We start from the raw sequence: 17,755 nt of genomic DNA on the forward strand, positions 1-17,755 counted from the left end.
TTTTACTGCACTGTCTAATTACATCACAGCTATCAAATCTGAAGCAGAAATTAATTCAAGCAGAGGATGCATGCTTTCACGCGTGGAGATGTTCTGCAGCTTTTCACCAGCACTGGGGAGAGCAGCTTTTAAGCAAAGAATTCACTGAAACAGGGCATGTGATGCTGAAACTGAGGATAATAAAACTTCTAGAGGAACAGACAGAGCAGGGAAAGACACTTATTTTAGAAAGAAGGAACAGAAAAGTACTGCTATTCATAACCATACAGATGGATAGCAGCACCCATACTACCGTACTATTTATTTACTAATTAGGAGGAATGTGAAAGTACATTAATGAGGGAATATCACTGCTAAAGACAGTTTTTGAGACAATTAGTCATTCAAATACTGACATGGCATTACCATAACAAAAAATCAGTTATTCTTACTTGAGTAGCTCATGAGTTTGTTCAGCCAAGAACCAAGGCGTAAGGCAAACTTCTGGTGAGCCATAACATCAGCATGCAGAACCTCCACATGAAGCGGCCGTTGAGAAACATTTTCAGAATGCCTCTAGGAGTCAGGTAAATATTAGCAGATATAAAGATAACATGAGTTTTCACATTTGTCCTCACCACCCATTACCTCTCCCAAGCAACAAAAGAAATCAGTTTGACATTTTATTTCTGAAGATATCTATCTATCTATACCAAATGTGGTGGTGTAAATTCAATTTCAGAAAGTTCAGAGGCAGGTTATAAAAGCATGGAAGTACTAAGTTAAAGACTGTACAGCAGACAAATAAGGCTTCAGTATTAATAATAATGAGGTTGAATTGTTTGTTTTTTAAATGAGAAAAAAATTTTAGGAAGTTACCTTGATTTCTTCTTTTGCTTCCTGACAAGAGGCATAATGTCCTGCCTTAACAGCTCTACGACCCTGTAAAGAAAATACTGAGCGTAAGACCAATATAAAACAAAACCAAAGTGTCACAAGCCTGATCCTTGCTGTGGTTTTATATATGAAATAGGGACCAACACCACACCATGCTGCTTTCAGACATCTAGAAGTCAATGAAAATTAAGATAATTATCTTTAGAAAAAAGATGATTTAATTAAATTAACAATGGAATGACAAAGTAAACTCTGGGTATCTTAATATAATTAGATGAGGAAAATTCACATACACATTAAAAGAGATGAGAGGGATTTCTGCAGAATGCTTCAAATACAAACCACATCAACTTTCTTCCTAGCACAAAGTACACTCATCCTGGATTGTTTTCCTACAGTCTTTCCTATGATTTGTTACTTCTGTATATGAAATAGCAGGGTATGTAAGGGTGGGTTTGATAGCTCTTTCAATAAAATCAAGAACAGGTCCAGCTTAGACCTCAAAATTCACTCAAAGGAAATCAGAGGTATGGGCTTCCAAAACAAGTTCTCCACACAGCAGAATTTCAGGCAAGACGACAGGACATAGCTGTATGTTGTGGAACTGTTATAACAAAGCAGGTGCTTTGTAAAATGAAGAGTCTGATCAACTCTGGATCTAAAATTTAGGTTTCAATCAAAAGGAACCTTTAAAAGTTACCCTATAAGCATGCATGTATATACATGTTTTACAAAACATGCAACTGCAGGACTTGTAACTATGTAAGACTGATGCTACTAACGAAATACAACTGAATTTTCACTACCTGAACAAAGAGAAACACAAAACCACGGTTTTTACTGATTAAAAAGGATTATAGTATTGGTAAGATGTTTTATAAGTTTTATAAGCCTTTCTCTCTCCTGAAGCTCCAGCATCCCAGAAACAAAGATTCTATGATCAAGGGACTATAGTAGCACTTCTTAATAATTAAAAAGTGACTTTCTTCCATATCCAGAAAGCACTAACCTCTTTATCTATGGCAGTAGTATGCAACTGGGCTTCACCAAGTTCGCAGCCAAGTGCCCTTTGCAGGCTATAGATGACATGATCGTAAGAATGATGTTCATCATTGAAAAGGACACAGTAGTAGCTGTCTACCTTCTCTCTACTGGGAAAAAGCCAACATATCATCATACAAATAAAAATAATATCGTAAATAGTGTCCTATCCAATACAAGCAACAGCTCACTTGACAGCTTGAGATAAACGTAAAATACAAAAAAATTGTAAAAGAAAATGAAGCATGTTATTCATGTCAAAGACAAAACCCCTTCACCATCAATACCAGAAAAAGCCACAGAAACCATGTACCAAGGACAAAAGAGGTTTTAATTTATTTGATTATTCCATTATTATTTCCTCTCTCTGCTGTTTTATTATCCCATTTTCTTTTCAATATGACACACAACAGTCTTTTCCCATTTTCATAGAATCATAGAAGAGTTGGGGCTGGAAGGGAACTTTAAAGGTCATCTAGTCCAACCTCCCTGCAATGAGCAGGGACATCTTTAACCAGATCAGGTTGCTCAGAGCCCTGTCCAATCTGACCTTGAATGTTTCCAGGGATGGGGCATCTACCACCTCTCTGGGCAGCCTGTTCCAGTGTTTCACCATCCTCATCGTACAAAATTTCTTCCTTGTATCTTGTCTAAATCTACCCTCTTTCAGTTTAAAACCATGACCCCTTGTTCTATAGTAACAAGCCTTGCTGAAAAGTTTGTCCCCAACTTGTAAGCCCCCTTTAAGTACTGAAAGGCTGCAGTAACGTATCCCTAAAGCCTTCTCTTCTCCAGACTGAACAACCCCAACTCTCTCAGCTTTTCTTCATCAAAGAGGTGTTCCATCCTTCTGATCATTTTTGTGGCCTCCTCTGGACCTGCTCCAGAGGTCCATGTCCTTCTTATGTTGAGAGCCCCAGAGCTGGACACAGCACTGCAGGGGGGGGTCTCATGAGAGTGGAGTAGAGGGGGAGAATCCCCTCCCACAACCTGCTGGCCACACTTCTCTTGATGCAGCCCAGGACACAGTTGGCCCTCTGGGCTGCAAGCATGCACTGTTGGCTCATGTCCTCCTCCCCAAGGCTGCTCTCAATCCCTTCATCCCCCAGCCTGTATTGATACTGGGGTTGCCCCAACCCAGGTGCAGGACCTTGCACTTGGCCTTGTTGAACCTCATGAGGTTCATCTCAAGCTTGTCCAGGACCCTACAGATGACATCTGTCCCTCAGGCATGTAAATCACACCACTCAGCTTGGCGTTGTCTGTAACCTTGCTGAGGGTGCACTCGATCCCACTGTATGTATCACTGATGAAGATACTACAGTACTGGTCCCAGTACAGACCCCTGAGAGACACCACTTGTCACCAATCTCCATCTGGACATTGACTTGTTGACCACTACCCTCTGTATGTGACCATGCAACCAATTCCTCATCCACTGAATAGTCCACCCATCAAATCTCTATCTCCCCAATTTAGAGGGAAGGATGCTGTGAGGCACCATGTCAAAGGCCTTACGTAAGTCCAGATACATGACATCTGTACCTTTTCCCTTGTTCACTGATGTAGTCACTCCACCACAAAAGACCACTAGGTTGGCTAGGCAGGACTTGCCCTTGGTGAAGTCACACTGGCTGTCTCGAATCACTTCCCTGTCTTCCATGTACCTTAGCATAGCTTCTAGGAGGATCTGTTCCATGATCTTCCCACACACAGAGATGAGGCTGACAGGTTGGTAGTTCCCAGGGTCCTCCTTTCTACTCTTTATAAAAATGGGTGCAATGTTTCCCTTTTTCCAGTCACCAAGGATCTCACTTGACTGATGTGACTTCTCAAATATCACGGAGAGTGGCTTGGCAACTACATCAACCAACTCCCTCAGGACTCTGGGATGCATTTCATCAGGTCCCATAGACTTATGTATGTTCAGGTTCCTCAGGTGGTCACAAACCTGATCTTCTCATACAGTGGGAGGGACTTTGCTCCCCCAGTCCCTGTCTTGCAGTCCATCCAGTTAAGAAGTGTGGGAAGAGACATTGCCAGTGAAGACTAAGCCTCCCTAGGTTGATTTTTATAGGTGTGGGGGTGGTCATGGTTGCTCTGGCATCACCCAGGCCTCAGTCAGCATCTCCAGCGAGAGCTGACGGCTCCTGGTGGGTCCCTCCCCTGTCCTGGCGTTTTCCCTGTCTCAGAAGAATTCCCTGTGCACCACGATCTGCTGCTCCACTGCAGATCAGGCCGGCTCTGGAGCAGCTCCCCTCGGTAACTGATAGGATACTTCTCATAAAGTACCAACAGGTTTTCTCTATATAACTGTAGGTCAAAATACTACAGTGCTGTTTACAGGGATTTTGGCACTAATATGTTTGCATGAGCACAGGCAAAATTATTATCAACATTACCACAGGCAAAATTATTATCCAAGTTTCTAATACCTTGAAGATAAAGCTGGAAATACTCCCTACCTAACTGTGAGCTCCAGAGGCAGTTCCTTCTCTTCCTCCCATATAAGCATATCTACAATGTATTTTATCACCGAGGGAAACACCCTCCTGGAGTGCTCCATAATTTCTTCATTCAGCTGACATTCAGAATTCTGTAAAAACAAGAGACAATATTAATATGGAAAAGAAATTTTAAAAATAAAAAAAAGCGTTGGTAGAATACGTTATTACTATATTTGTTTCAGGAAATTAGCATTTTCGTGATTTACAAGCAAATTAATCACACCAATTTACAAGCAAATTAATTTCTTCTCTTCAAAATTATTTAATCCCAAGGGTTCCCAGTAGTATTCCAACAGTGGCACCTACCTTTTTTTTATGCGTACAGTTTTTTATCTAGAAATAGACTATAAAAGGTCTTACCAAATGTGTTAGGAAACCAGGAATTTTTTTTTTTTAAAAAAGTTTAAAAAAGCTGGTTAACAGCTTTCTGTGCATACAAAGATACTAAAGTCCAGACCAAAATTCTTCCCTTGAATTGCTTGCTCTTCTATGTGGGTACTCTGTCAAACATTTATGACACTCCCTGAACAGAATCATCCATGGAAACCTACCTCAGACATAGAAATCATTCAAGATATCCCTCTGAACTGACATATCCACCCAGATAAAGCTCATTAAGTGAATTGTCTACATCGTATAACATTATTAATACTTGCCATAAGCATTTAAGCAGGAGAGAAATCAAGGTAATAAGCAAAGAAAATCACTGCTAAATCTGCACTTGAGAATGAAGCAATCAATATTCAGGTACAAGACAGATACATTGCAACTACATTGTGTGAAATGAGGGCTTTAACCCAAAAGTCCTGAAGACCTTCTCCACATCCACCTTCCTTTCAGCATATGCATATATAAATGGTACATAATGTTAATGCAACCAGATTTCATATACAAATATGACACAGAAACAGAGGCTGATATTTTCTAGAGTATTTACACAAGGCTTCTCATAATTTTAAGATCACCCAAACTTCCTACAAAAATCTGTGTATGTATGTGTTTGCCAGAATGAGAAAACATGAGAAACAAAGACACTTTCCAAGAATAAAGCTTTTCTCATGTGACTTTTAATCTCAAAGTACAAAGGGCATTCACCTCTCCAATACACAATCTGACATATGTTAAATCTAAAAGAACAGAAGGAGTAATGTGTTTAATATAGCTAAGAATCATGGTTTTGAAAAACCATTAAATCAACTACAGTCAAATCCATTTATGAAGATGACTGCTTTTAAAAAAAAAAAAAATTCAAAAAAACCCAGACAAGTAAAAATCACATTGTGTGCATGATAGAAAAGCTAAAAATGTAGTGGAAGGGAAGTAAAGATGCACTGACATGACCAATTGCTTCCAGCAACAGTTTTCTGACTTGATAAGCATTAGAAGAATAATCTGGAGTCAAACATACAATCCAAAATGTCTGCCAGTGAAATCACAGTCTATAAATATCACTGTGTGTACATACTTAATTTTGGATAAGCTCATGGTAGATTTTGGTAATTAAGAATGTAAATGTCTGGGGTAGTTATTTTTTTCCCAGACTGACAAAGCTATCATCATCTTAAAGTCTGGAGCAGAATAAAAAAAACCCTATAGTGCTAAGAATAATCTAATTGAACTGAGTTGTAAATATACTAAGATTTTTTTCCAGTATTTCTTAAGAGTTTGGCCTTTTAAGCATTAACGGATGTTAAGCAAAAATGATATAGAGCCGGAGGAAAACGCAGAGCTGTGCATAAGAGATACTCCAAACAAGAACCTTGTAGTAAGATGTGCTGCTCTCCTTCAGCCTGTAGAAGAAATCAAAAGTAAACCACATCAAAGGATTTATAAACTATTAAAAGGGGGGGATTGCATTCATACAAACAGTGAAAAGTTAAATGACGCAATGCCACCTCCAATGCCATCCACATTAATCGAAGTCATAGCAAAATGAAATTAAGATTCATCTAATGTAAACTGAAAGGGCAAAAATAAAATTGCCTCAGAACTATGCCCAAAAATATGTAATTATTTAAGCTTCAGGTAAAGCTTCAAAAAACAAAATTGTGAAAGAATGAACAAAGTATGTTCAGAAATCAAAGTTTAAAAATAACTACCAATAAATTTATTTTTCTTTTCTAAACAAGTGTGCCTGGGAAGTATTTTTACCTTATCTCAGACAGGAATTCTTAAAGTTATCTGGTTTTAAGGATACATTTAGGCAAAAATTTTTTTATATTTCTGGCACAGTGAAGACATTAACTTGGAATCAATAGGAAACAGATGACTCCTAGAAGCCTGGAGTGGGAATTCTAAAATGAAGAATTGCTTTTCTGAGCCCCATATTACATACATGCCAAGAAGTTCTGTAAGTATCTCATTGCAAAACTTTTTTCTTAAACCAAGGTTTAACTAGGATTTTTGTAAGGATACTGTGTTTTACTAATGTTCACCTCATTATCTCAGAAATGCTGAAAACTCTGGTGTATATCTTTAATGTTGTAGATTGAAACCTGTCCTCTACTAAGGGCTTATTTTTAAAAGGAGGTCATTCTGTAGATCAAACTCTAAACTTAATCTACCTTTTAAAAATAGCAGCCAGTTCCTAAGCACATTTTTACGAAGTTCTGCATAGCAGACAAACACACTGCAAACATATCCCTCTTCTTATTTGCTTCTACCTGATCAGAGTAAGTTTATAAACACCCTAGCATGATATATCCTCTGCACTGGTCAGGATCATCCAGAAGAGAGTGCTTTTTGTTTGACAAGCATAGATAAACTTCTATACTCTCAGAAAACATGATGGAAAAGAAATATGCAAGATGTCTGTTCCAAATGTGCTTTGGAACTCATTTAATAAGCACTATATGCTGAGAATATTACTACATTATGAATGTCCTTGATTCTCAAATCAGAGAACAAACGATGAGGTAATCCAAATGTCCTCGAGCCTCATGGTCATAATAAATTCCTGACAGACAAGTCTTTTATTAAAAAAGGAAGATGGTCATACAATGAAATCAAATAGTTACATGTAGTATATATTAACATACAGATGCATTTTATTATTGTAGTGGTTGTACTTCTGCCCTTCTACTAGAGAGTCTACATATACTGACTGCATAATAACTACATACATTGACAACAGAGAGCTATTTAAAAGTAACTTTCTACTTTTTCAAATTCGAATAATTGTCTAATTATATGCTTTCTATCATTTACAACTCTCAGGTAACACTCATTGTAGGAGTATGTTCCAGTTTATTTGACAGCAGCCGTAACACAGCTTTGGACTTGTACAATTCCATGACAGATGACAACTCCATGATCAAACAAATTCACTGCAAATCAACCAAAGACTTTATCAGAGATTGGAAGAGAAATATTATTCAAAGAAGCATGGGAGGTTCCCTGTTTCCTTATCATCACAGGTATGATTATAGTTCTCAATAAAAGTTTAAAACCAAGAGCTACTGTGTTAGCTGCTGTCATTATTGATATGATCTATCCTTTAACCTTATCTCCACTGGATACAAATGGCCTGTAGAATATTCTGAGCATCTTATCTTCACCCAAACAGAAATAAAACGCTGCAAACTCTGAAAGCATGCAGTCTCCTCTCAAGCTTTGTTTGAATATGGTTTTGAAACAAGCTCACAAAATTTGAACAGTGTAATTTTAACAACAGTGAAACAGCCTTTTGGTAAAATTGATAAAAGGTTTTGGTGGTTTTCCTAACATTTGTTTTATGGTTATTTTACTGTCATGAAAAAGCTTTTCTAAAGGAAAGGGAGGTAAAAAGAAGACTGTGCTGTCACAGATAAAAATACCAGATCTGTCACAGATGCAAATACCAAAATCTATACCTTGCAGAGAAACAGGTTCCCCAGCAGGAAGCAAACATTTCATAAACCATTTTAGGGACTCTAGTCAGAGTTGCTGCAACAAAAAAATACTATTATTCTCAAAAGTGCTGAAACAAGTGTTAGAAGATCTCAGACATCCCTAAATTTTAAAGCTGGGAGATACAATCTATTTTATTTACAAGCTCTCTGTTGAAGTTCTTAATGTGCCTCATAGGGCCACATTCATCCAGGTATCTGTGTAACTTTTCTGTCAGCCATCACAGGTGAAATCCATGCTAGCTACTACCTGTGAGACAAACTGGTCACCTGAGGCATACGTAATATCACTTACCCAGGAGCAACGGAGATGCTTTGGCTGAAAACAATTTTCAAGGGAAAGAACGCTTAATTCTCAACTGAGACTTACATTTTGTCTTAAGATCATTGTTGCATTCTCTTCACGATATGATAAGGACCTCTCACTAATCAGCTAGAAGTCTGATACTGAGCATCTTGTAACATAAGTTTTCCATAGTATCAAAAGGTGGCTTTGAAGCTGGTAAACACAAGTGCTCTACCTTCCCATACATCTTTATCAACAGTACCTGGAATCTACCATTGCAAAAAAAAAAATATATATGTATTTTCCTTCGGAACACAAGGACAAAAATGAATACTTCCCAAAGAGGAACTGTGCTAGTTTCTTCTTCTGGCAACACTTCTAGAATGTGCTGGAAAAGGTATTAAACATGTATGTAGTAATGCTGACAGCAGTAAAATTAACCATACCATAGCTATTTTTCAGTATTCTAACACTGAGGAGACAACTTGGATCTTTTGATTACAGGTTTCGTAAGTAACACGTAGTATCATAGAATCACAGAATCATCTAGGTTGGAAAGGACCTTGAAGATCATCTAGTCCAACCTTTAACCTACCATTGGCAGTTTCCAACTACACCATATCCCTCAGCGCTATGTCGACCCTACTCTTAAACACCTCCAGGGATGGGGACTCCACCACCTCCCTGGGCAGCCCATTCCAACGCCTAACAACCCGTTCTGCAAAGAAATACTTCCTAATATCCAGTCTAAACCTTTCCTGGCGCAACTTGAGGCCATTACCTCTTGTCTTATCACTCATTACTTGATTAAAGAGACTCATCCCCAGCTCTCTGCAACCTCCTTTCAGGTAGTTGTAGAGGGCGATGAGGTCGCCCCTCAGTCTCCTCTTCTCCAAACTAAACAACCCCAGTTCCCTCAGCCGCTCCTCATACGACATGTGCTCCAGACCCTGCACCAGCTTCGTTGCCCTTCTCTGGACACGCTCGAGTCATTCAATGTCCTTTTTGTAGTGAGGGGCCCAAAACTGAACACAGTAATCAAGGTGCAGCCTCACCACTGCCGAGTACAAGGGCAAGATCACTTCCCTGTCCCTGCTGGCCACGCTATTTCTGGTACAGGCCAGGATGCCATTGGCCTTCTTGGCCACCTGGGCACACTGCCGGCTCATGTTCAGCAGTCTGTCAATCAACCCCCCCAGGTCCCTCTCTGACTGGCAGCTCTCCAGCCACTCCTCCCCAAGCCTGTAGCACTGCTGGGGTTTGTTGTGGCCCAAGTGCAGCACCCGGCATTTGGCCTTATTGAACCTCATACAGTTGGCCTTATCAGACAGCTCAGTACTCAGGGGTAAGTACTGCACAGCAGAATAGACTTTACTTAAGTAGAAGCAGGTGAACATTACAGTGACAAGCTCCAAGTGGTAATCAGATGACCCTTTCTTCATGCTTCAACTATTTTTATCTCTGAAATCCATTGAAATTAATGGGTTTTTGAAGTATGAACAGGTGAAAGAAAACTTTGTCATATTTTTCTGTAAGACCAGTGCTCTTTATTCCTTTTCCATTTGATATTTTGCCAGATGATAAAGAACAGTACTTTTGCAACAAAACCAAGAGGAATTAGGGGTCTATCTGCAATGATGAATGCTAAGATTTTTTTGTCCTGATTATCTCAGAATGTAGGGCTCTGAAAAAACAATTCTACCTGAAGCAACTGATTTGCCTACATTCTCTTTGAGAACTACTTATAAGATGGCATGTTTCTCATTAATATGCTGCTTTACGAGGCACAATAAGCATGAGACATCCTAGTATAAGAAGTTAGTTTTAAAGCACGGGGACTTATTTTAGTCATAGTGACAGATCACACACCAGAAGTAAGCGACAAAAAAACCTGTTCAGTAATGCAGTAATTTGGAAAAGAGAAAATATTATTAGACTCAAGTAATATGTCTAAACATTTACTAAGCACTGGGAAATCAATTATTTGTAAATAAAAATTGAGTAACACACATAGCAAAGAGCAAGAGACTGCAATTTTAAAGACCAAAATGCACAGGACAGGTAGATGAAACTGTTCTATAGCTTTTGCTTTTGTTTGGAGACAAAGGATGTCCAACAGATATGTTTGACCCCAACAAACATCTTGACCAAGGAAATCCTGATTCAACTTGATTGGACCTGTTACATAACTTATACAGTATACATACTTTCATATACAGGAATAAGCACTTTTGTTAAAAAGGCAACATTAAAAATATTTATTCTTTCACTTTGAGCAATATTCTTACCTCTTTTGCAGAACCTGATGCTCCAGGCTCGTGTTTAGTACACAGCGGTCCAGCCTTCCATGCCTCTGTATCCCCGCAGTCACAAAATCCACCTCCAGTGGAGCTATGCATCTGTAAAAACAAGTTTATATATGCATATATAAATGCAAATAAATATGCATTTATTGTGCATATCACAAAATACGCACATAAAAAGCAAGAGAAAAATAGAAATGCGTATTTAAGTCAAATGCAAGTATAAATACCTCCTTACAAAATACAAGAGTCACAGCATAATCAATGGACTTACCACAACTTTTTTCTTTTTTTACTTAAAAGGAGATTTACCAGGGGAGCAGAAAATAAAGGAGGAAATACAGTTGCTGCTGCAAAAAAGTACGCAAGTCTTAAACAATTTAACTAGAAAGTAGGTGAAAAAGCCCATGACTGATGAATAAGCTCTTCGTAAATGGCAAAAATAATAATTTCTGGTTTTATTAGCAAAATTATAGCAAAGGTGCTTAATGTCTTCTTCACAAATTACTTGGTAAAGTTTGAGAATAATCTAAACAAGAATAAGTGTATATTAGACATCTAGTAGTACCTCTGCTTCTAACCAAAGAAAATAAGATATAGTCAGTATCTAAACACATTCTTGCAAATTTAACTTTGCATCACACTTCCAGAAAAGTACAAATTCTGACCCTCATTTTCGCACAAAGTTCAGACAAAACTCAGGCAAAAATAATTACCCTTAGCTTATTCTAAATCCCCAATCCTAAAATAATTATAAAAAACACTAAGTGACCCAATAAAAAGACATTAAAAAATTTGTTATTTACTTGAAATGTTTTAAAATAACCTGATCTAATTAGACGTGCTTCGAGCAGGAGGTTGGGCTAGGTGACCTCCTTAGGTGCCTCCCAACCTAAATTATTCTATGAATCTATAAAAGACTGCATCTTTTGATTGCATCTTTAAAATGGAAATGCAGAAAATCTGCTCCCATCTGACTACCTATTTCCAAGGCTGATGTTTTGCCTGAAGAAGTTAGTGAAGAACAGGGAAAGGACAACAGCTTCTCAGCCCAGCTGTGATTCTAAATCGCTCTGTAGTCATTATTGACTATTTTCCCTGTTTTTCCTCTTACCTCTGTAAACTGTGTGTGTGCATGCATGTGTATACAGAAATTATACTTGCATTATCCAAGTAGTTTTGTATGTCTTTGAATCAATATATACAAAACTTATACAGAGGGGCAGAATATTGTATTTTAGTCCCAGTTAATTTTGAGATTGCTAGGACCTTTTTCCCAACTGTCTCTCATTGAAACATACCCACTTAAAGGAGTTTTATGACCAAATGGTAATACAAGTAAGACAAATCTCTTCAATGGATGTCATGTCAATGAATAGAAGGAATAGCTGCAAAAAAAAAAAAAAATCTAGCCCACTTTTTGGTCATAAAAGATCATTAAATTGAATATGTAATGCTTCTGTACATTTTCTTGCCTACTGCAGCAGAATTAGACCAGCTTTAAAAATGACACTTAATATGTTGTTTTCCATTTCTGCTTCCAAGGCTGTTGAAATTACAGAGTCCTCAGTGAAGAGGGCAAGCAAAAAAGGGGGCCTAGGAAGGAAACAGATGACAGTTAGCTAAGAATTATTTAAAATACCCTTCTTTAATTAAAACATGGGAATCTCTCAAAGATAACACAGATCTGGCTCAAAGAGAATTGAAAGGATATCAAAAAGAGATGATCCAGTTCTAGAACAAACTTCTCAATAAAAAATTGATGCTTAGCATTTGTCTTAACTTTATCATAGTCCACACTAAGCACAAAGTAGTTTATGCAAATCTAAATGGAGGAACAGAGTGGAAATGTAGAGACTGCATCAGTGACTTAAGAGCTGAAGTAATGGCCCCTGTATACACACACTCATTCTAAATCTCCAAACAGTACTGGCTGAGACTCAGGACAGGACTGTCACTTTCAGTGACACTTTTTTGCTCTAACATACACTTCTGTGATATTGTCAAAGAGAATAACAATGTATGCATTCATGAACACTCCCTTATCCTTTGGTTCTTGAACTAGAAATTTACTGTTCTTAAAAGAGGCTTTACATAGTTAGAAACATGAGAGAAAGATAGTTAACTACGTAGTAAATCCCAGATAGTTTTTTTTAATAAAATTTACTAATGGTTTATGTGCAGTTTATTATACCCTCAAAAAAAAAAAATCTTCTCTGAAGCTAGAATTACGATTTCTTAATATAAGATTTTTCTACCTTGTACCGGTGGTTCTTGTGAATGCTATTCTGGAAGCAGTCCATACAGAGTACACAAGTGGGATCAACTGCACAGTCTCTGCAACAAAAATGGTAACTGGAAAACTTTCTAAAACAAACACATTAAATTTTCATGCACAAAAGAAAATGCTGCTCTGGAAAAAAAATATTAACAGATTAAAATTATAAAAACACTGGCTAGTCCACGTCACAGAAAGAAGATGAAAACCAATCATGTTAGGCTTGAACCATGTACTCGAACCTGTTATACCAGATTCTAATCAGAAACATGCTTGAGTTCCACTTTCAAAACTTGTTGCTAATGTATTTGTTTTTGCTAAGAATAAGCAGCTATTAAAAACCATGACAATTCTGAAGCTATCTTTATTATTGTTTCCAACAACTGTAGTCAGTTTGCTAATGAAACTTTTGCTACACTTCTGCTAGCTTATGTTTCTAACTGTTAAAACTATTAGAAGTTAAAATCTAAAGAAAATTACTTTTGAAGTGAGACAAAAAATACTTTGAAATTTAATTTCAAGTTTCAGTCATGCACTCAAATACCTGAAAAATCCAGAATTACACTCATCAGCAATCTAATTTCAGTTTTTTCTATGCTCCACATATACATGCTTTTTCATATTGCCATTTTTCCCTAAAACCTAGTCACTCTCTTTTCTTTAAGTGATAATTCATTCTATGCAAAATGTGGATGACAGGTGTTTAATGACAACATATCAAGTTTTTTGTTTTATGCCATTGTTCAACATCTAGTTCAAGCCCCCTTTACAATACAGCTAAAATAGTATGGTAATTCTGATTACAGAATTAATTTCCTTTCAAACCTTTAGATGATAATTATCATTACAACAATTTAATACTTCACTAACATTTATTTATTACTGTTAATCTACTGCAAGGTGAGTTGAAAGAAAGAAAAATTAAGCCAGAAATGCCTGCTAGATTTGAATGCCCAATTCAAAATATTTCACTGTAATATTTCAGAGTATCCATTATTTTTAGCATTTTATAAGCCTAGAGAAAAAGTACATTTAGCTTCAGCTGCAGTAGTAAGTACAGTATTTCTATTTTTGCAAGACAGGAACTCAAAAAAAATAAGAAAGAGAGACCACCTCTAAGATACATAGCTTTGTCTTTTTGCCTGCTATCATAAAAGAACTCTGCAGAGGTAGGAACACAATTATTCCTGTTACAGCAGGACTAAACTGCCTTGACCACCCTTTTCCTTCGTATAATCCAATGTCGCAGTCGCTATACACTTTCTAGCAAATACATAAGGACTTCTTCAAAAACCATTCTCCTTTCATACGCAACACTAACTTATTCCTAGAAAACACTGAAGAGTATGTGATTGATTAAAACCTTACAGTGTAATTCATAAAGTTTACAGAGAGGTTTCATTCTGACATTTTCTAAATTCTAAGGGCTTGTTTTTTCTAATTCCAAAGGCTATGTTTTTAGCCATAATAATATTTTTCATCCTTAATAATCTTCTTTTGGTATTTCTGACTACATTTTTTTAGGCTTTAAAATAAACCAAAAACTACAATAAACTATGACAATAGCATCATATTAATACTAATAAGTTGCCAGCACAGTTGCAATCTTTACACCCACCACAAAGACCTCTGGCTTTTTAATATTATTATTTTCATATATTCATATTCATTAATATATTTGTAGTAATCTGAATTAATAAAATAAATTGTATCAAATCAATGGGCTGCCATCTTTAATATACTCCAGGATGAGAAAAAGTGAAAAATGACCATTGGTCACACAGCTATTGCTTAAGCAAAGGACTGATGATGTTCAGAACTGCTGGATTCTGTTTAAGACTTTGAGAGGGCAAAATCTGCACAGATTTTTATGCCTGTCCTCCCTCAATTCAGGTACAGACCCCATAGTCATACCCTATCATCCAATATTTTCAACCAATGGCTTTCAGTACCTTTAGTATCCTTTCCATTTCCTTCCTCATTTCTCTGCCAGAATCTGCTTTTCATATTCAGTTTTCCTCACTCTAAAGTGGTTTGCAATGTGAAGCAAATGCCACTGTCAGTTAAGCAAAGACCTACCATGACACAAGTAATGAATAGTTAGCACCACAACTAATTTTATTAAACCACTTTGCTGCATTATCTTACATGGGAACATTCATGATAACATACCTTCATTCTTACCTGCAAGAGTATGTTGTCTCCCCTCCTTTGAACACCTTGCCACAGAGCTGGGAGGTTCCACTCTGTTGTAGTTTCTCCAGGAATACATCTGGGTCTTCCCCAAACAAATAACATTCCAGGGGGTATAATATTGCTGCCTGGACCATTTCTTCTTGTTTCTCCAGCAAGGGGTCCATTTCAGCTGAGTAAATATTTGGCACATGTTTTGCCAAGCACTGTAGAAATGTAGCTTGGAAGTTGAATCTCTCATCACACCACTGCAAGAAAAGTACACCCATGGATAGACATAAATGAATAAATAAACACAAAAAAAATAAGATTAAGCATTTCTTCTATGATTCCAGAACTCTTTTTCACATCACAAGTCAGTTTTGCAAGCAATAAAACCCAAGAAGCCATGGTTTCCCAAGAATTTCTCTGCTATTTTCCTTTCAGTACCCACCACAGTAACCTCTGTTCCCTTGAAGTCTTCTACCAAAACACTCTGAGGCAAGAGTTGGCAAGTGCTATGCTACTCTAAAGCAACACATGCACGAATTAATTTTCAGCAACATGCTTGCCAACAGGCCAGCCAATAACAAATCTTGACGTCTGTTCTGCTGCCGACAAATGGAAAGAGCAGCAGCAGCAGGTTTCCCTGTCTTAGCTGGTAAATAAGTTTGGGATTCATTCCTTAGGCTGGTGATATCACAAAACATGCAGCAACTTAACAGTCTTTGAAAGTGTTATGCTTCAGTAAAGTCTTGTTGGAACTGGTCATTGGGTTCAATAGTTATTGAAGGAGTAAAAAGCCCAACTGATTATATAATCTTAATGTCCTTGGGAAACCAGACTAAAATGCAATTTCATATTTATAAGACCATTAATAAAAGTGGTTTGACTTGAGGTTCTTCGTCTTAATTTCAGTCTCTAATTTTACTTGCAAGTACTCTAGTTCTCTGAAAAGTTCTCTCCAATTGTTCTATTTCTGTCCTTCAAGTCTGAATGTTCTTTCTTTCACATTATTCCCGTTTGTTTTTCCCCCATTGCAAATCACGTAACAAGTTTACCCACCAAGGCTCCTAAAGACAACCTTCTTTCATACACAAACTTCATTTATGCCCAAAAATTTATTTTTGCAAGAAAATAAAATACATATGTAACTTCACAAATAGCTCTAAAGGGAATTTCCTCTAGGCTAGCAAGCAGCAAATGATCAAAGCAACCACCAGAGTTCAGATTGAGAGAAGGCTCAAAGAAGTAAGACTATTCAACTTTCAGAGGATGAAAATGCACATGTTCTTATGTAAATAACAAAAAAATCCTGATTTCTGACTTAAAATTAAACCTACATCAATCGAATAAACGGATTGCCCCCCAAAACTGACAGCAATAAGGGATTAAACAATAGAACCATAAAGCTACTACAGCTCCCTAGTTTACTACCTAGATTAGAACAGTTCTCAAAAAAAAAAACCCATATCTAGAACACCTGCAGTCCAAAGTGCTACAATCCCAGTACTCTGAAAGCGAGATCTGCAAACATCAAGTAGAAACTGCATATTTGTTTTTTGAAAAACTGTATGTTTACCTAATATAGACAAGTACAAAAAAACCTGTCTACATACAAAATCTAAACAGAAGAAATAGAGATACCCTGTTGAAAGAGCCTAGACTAAGAGTAACATCCATTACCCAAAACTAACCTGTTAAAAGGAGATTTGTTCCACACTGTATTCACTCTAAACATTTGCTTTATGACTTTAATAAGACACACTACACTTCTAGTACATTTAGTTTCAGCCTGAGGCTTCTACTGATATTTTGGCTATCAATCTTCCTTAGCATTGTTACCCTTACATAGTTCATTTCTCCATTTATCATGGTGATCCATGAACTCAAAAGTTATGGAAGAAAATGCATGGCAGACACCGATGGAAAAGAGAAGCCATGCATAATGTGGTCAAGCAGGAGAGCAAATTTGTCCTCAAATCATCCTACAATATCCTCATTTTATAAGTGCAGGTTGACCAGTCTATCAGATCTCTTGAAGCACAAAGCATTCAACCCATCCTTAAATACCTGAAAATGAAGATTCATCCATGAAGTGAAAGGAACCATTTATTTAAATTCCAATTTTAACAAAAATTCTTGATCAAGAACAGATTTATTACTTGAGCAGTAAGCACCACTGTGATCTCCATATCGGTCATAAAACTTTACCATACACATGCATGTAATACATATGCATTCTGTATAAATATGCATACAAGCACTCAACTATATAGGTACGTATTTATTTTCACATATTGATACAAGGAAATGATCACCTGCTTTGCAACTTATTTACTTATAGCAACTTATAATGATTTCTGAATATTGCTTAATAATCCTGCTTGCCCTGACTGTTCTGT

The 17,755-nt window shown here is 37.1% G+C and overlaps 1 protein-coding gene across 6 annotated transcripts in view; it reads right to left on the minus strand.

Moving 5' to 3' along the window:
• Positions 1-17,755, minus strand: part of UBR1 (ubiquitin protein ligase E3 component n-recognin 1) — a 79,284-nt gene that overhangs the window by 49,693 nt on the left and 11,836 nt on the right. For 3 of the 6 annotated variants that reach the window (XM_074867895.1, XM_074867897.1, XM_074867900.1), the window contains exons 2-8: positions 15,363-15,619; positions 13,159-13,237; positions 10,886-10,996; positions 4,383-4,513; positions 1,886-2,027; positions 859-921; positions 432-555 (exon numbers count right to left, since the gene is read on the minus strand). In XM_074867895.1, coding sequence (XP_074723996.1) covers positions 432-555; positions 859-921; positions 1,886-2,027; positions 4,383-4,513; positions 10,886-10,996; positions 13,159-13,237; positions 15,363-15,619 — 907 coding nt within the window. Of the gene's footprint in view, positions 1-431; positions 556-858; positions 922-1,885; positions 2,028-4,382; positions 4,514-10,885; positions 10,997-12,365; positions 12,497-13,158; positions 13,244-15,362; positions 15,620-17,755 lie in introns of those variants that run through there. The other 3 variants (XM_074867896.1, XM_074867899.1, XM_074867898.1) reach the window with 3 other exon arrangements.

The sequence above is a fragment of the Strix uralensis genome, chromosome 4 (assembly GCF_047716275.1).
Source record: "Strix uralensis isolate ZFMK-TIS-50842 chromosome 4, bStrUra1, whole genome shotgun sequence".
Taxonomy (NCBI): Eukaryota; Metazoa; Chordata; class Aves; order Strigiformes; family Strigidae; genus Strix; species Strix uralensis.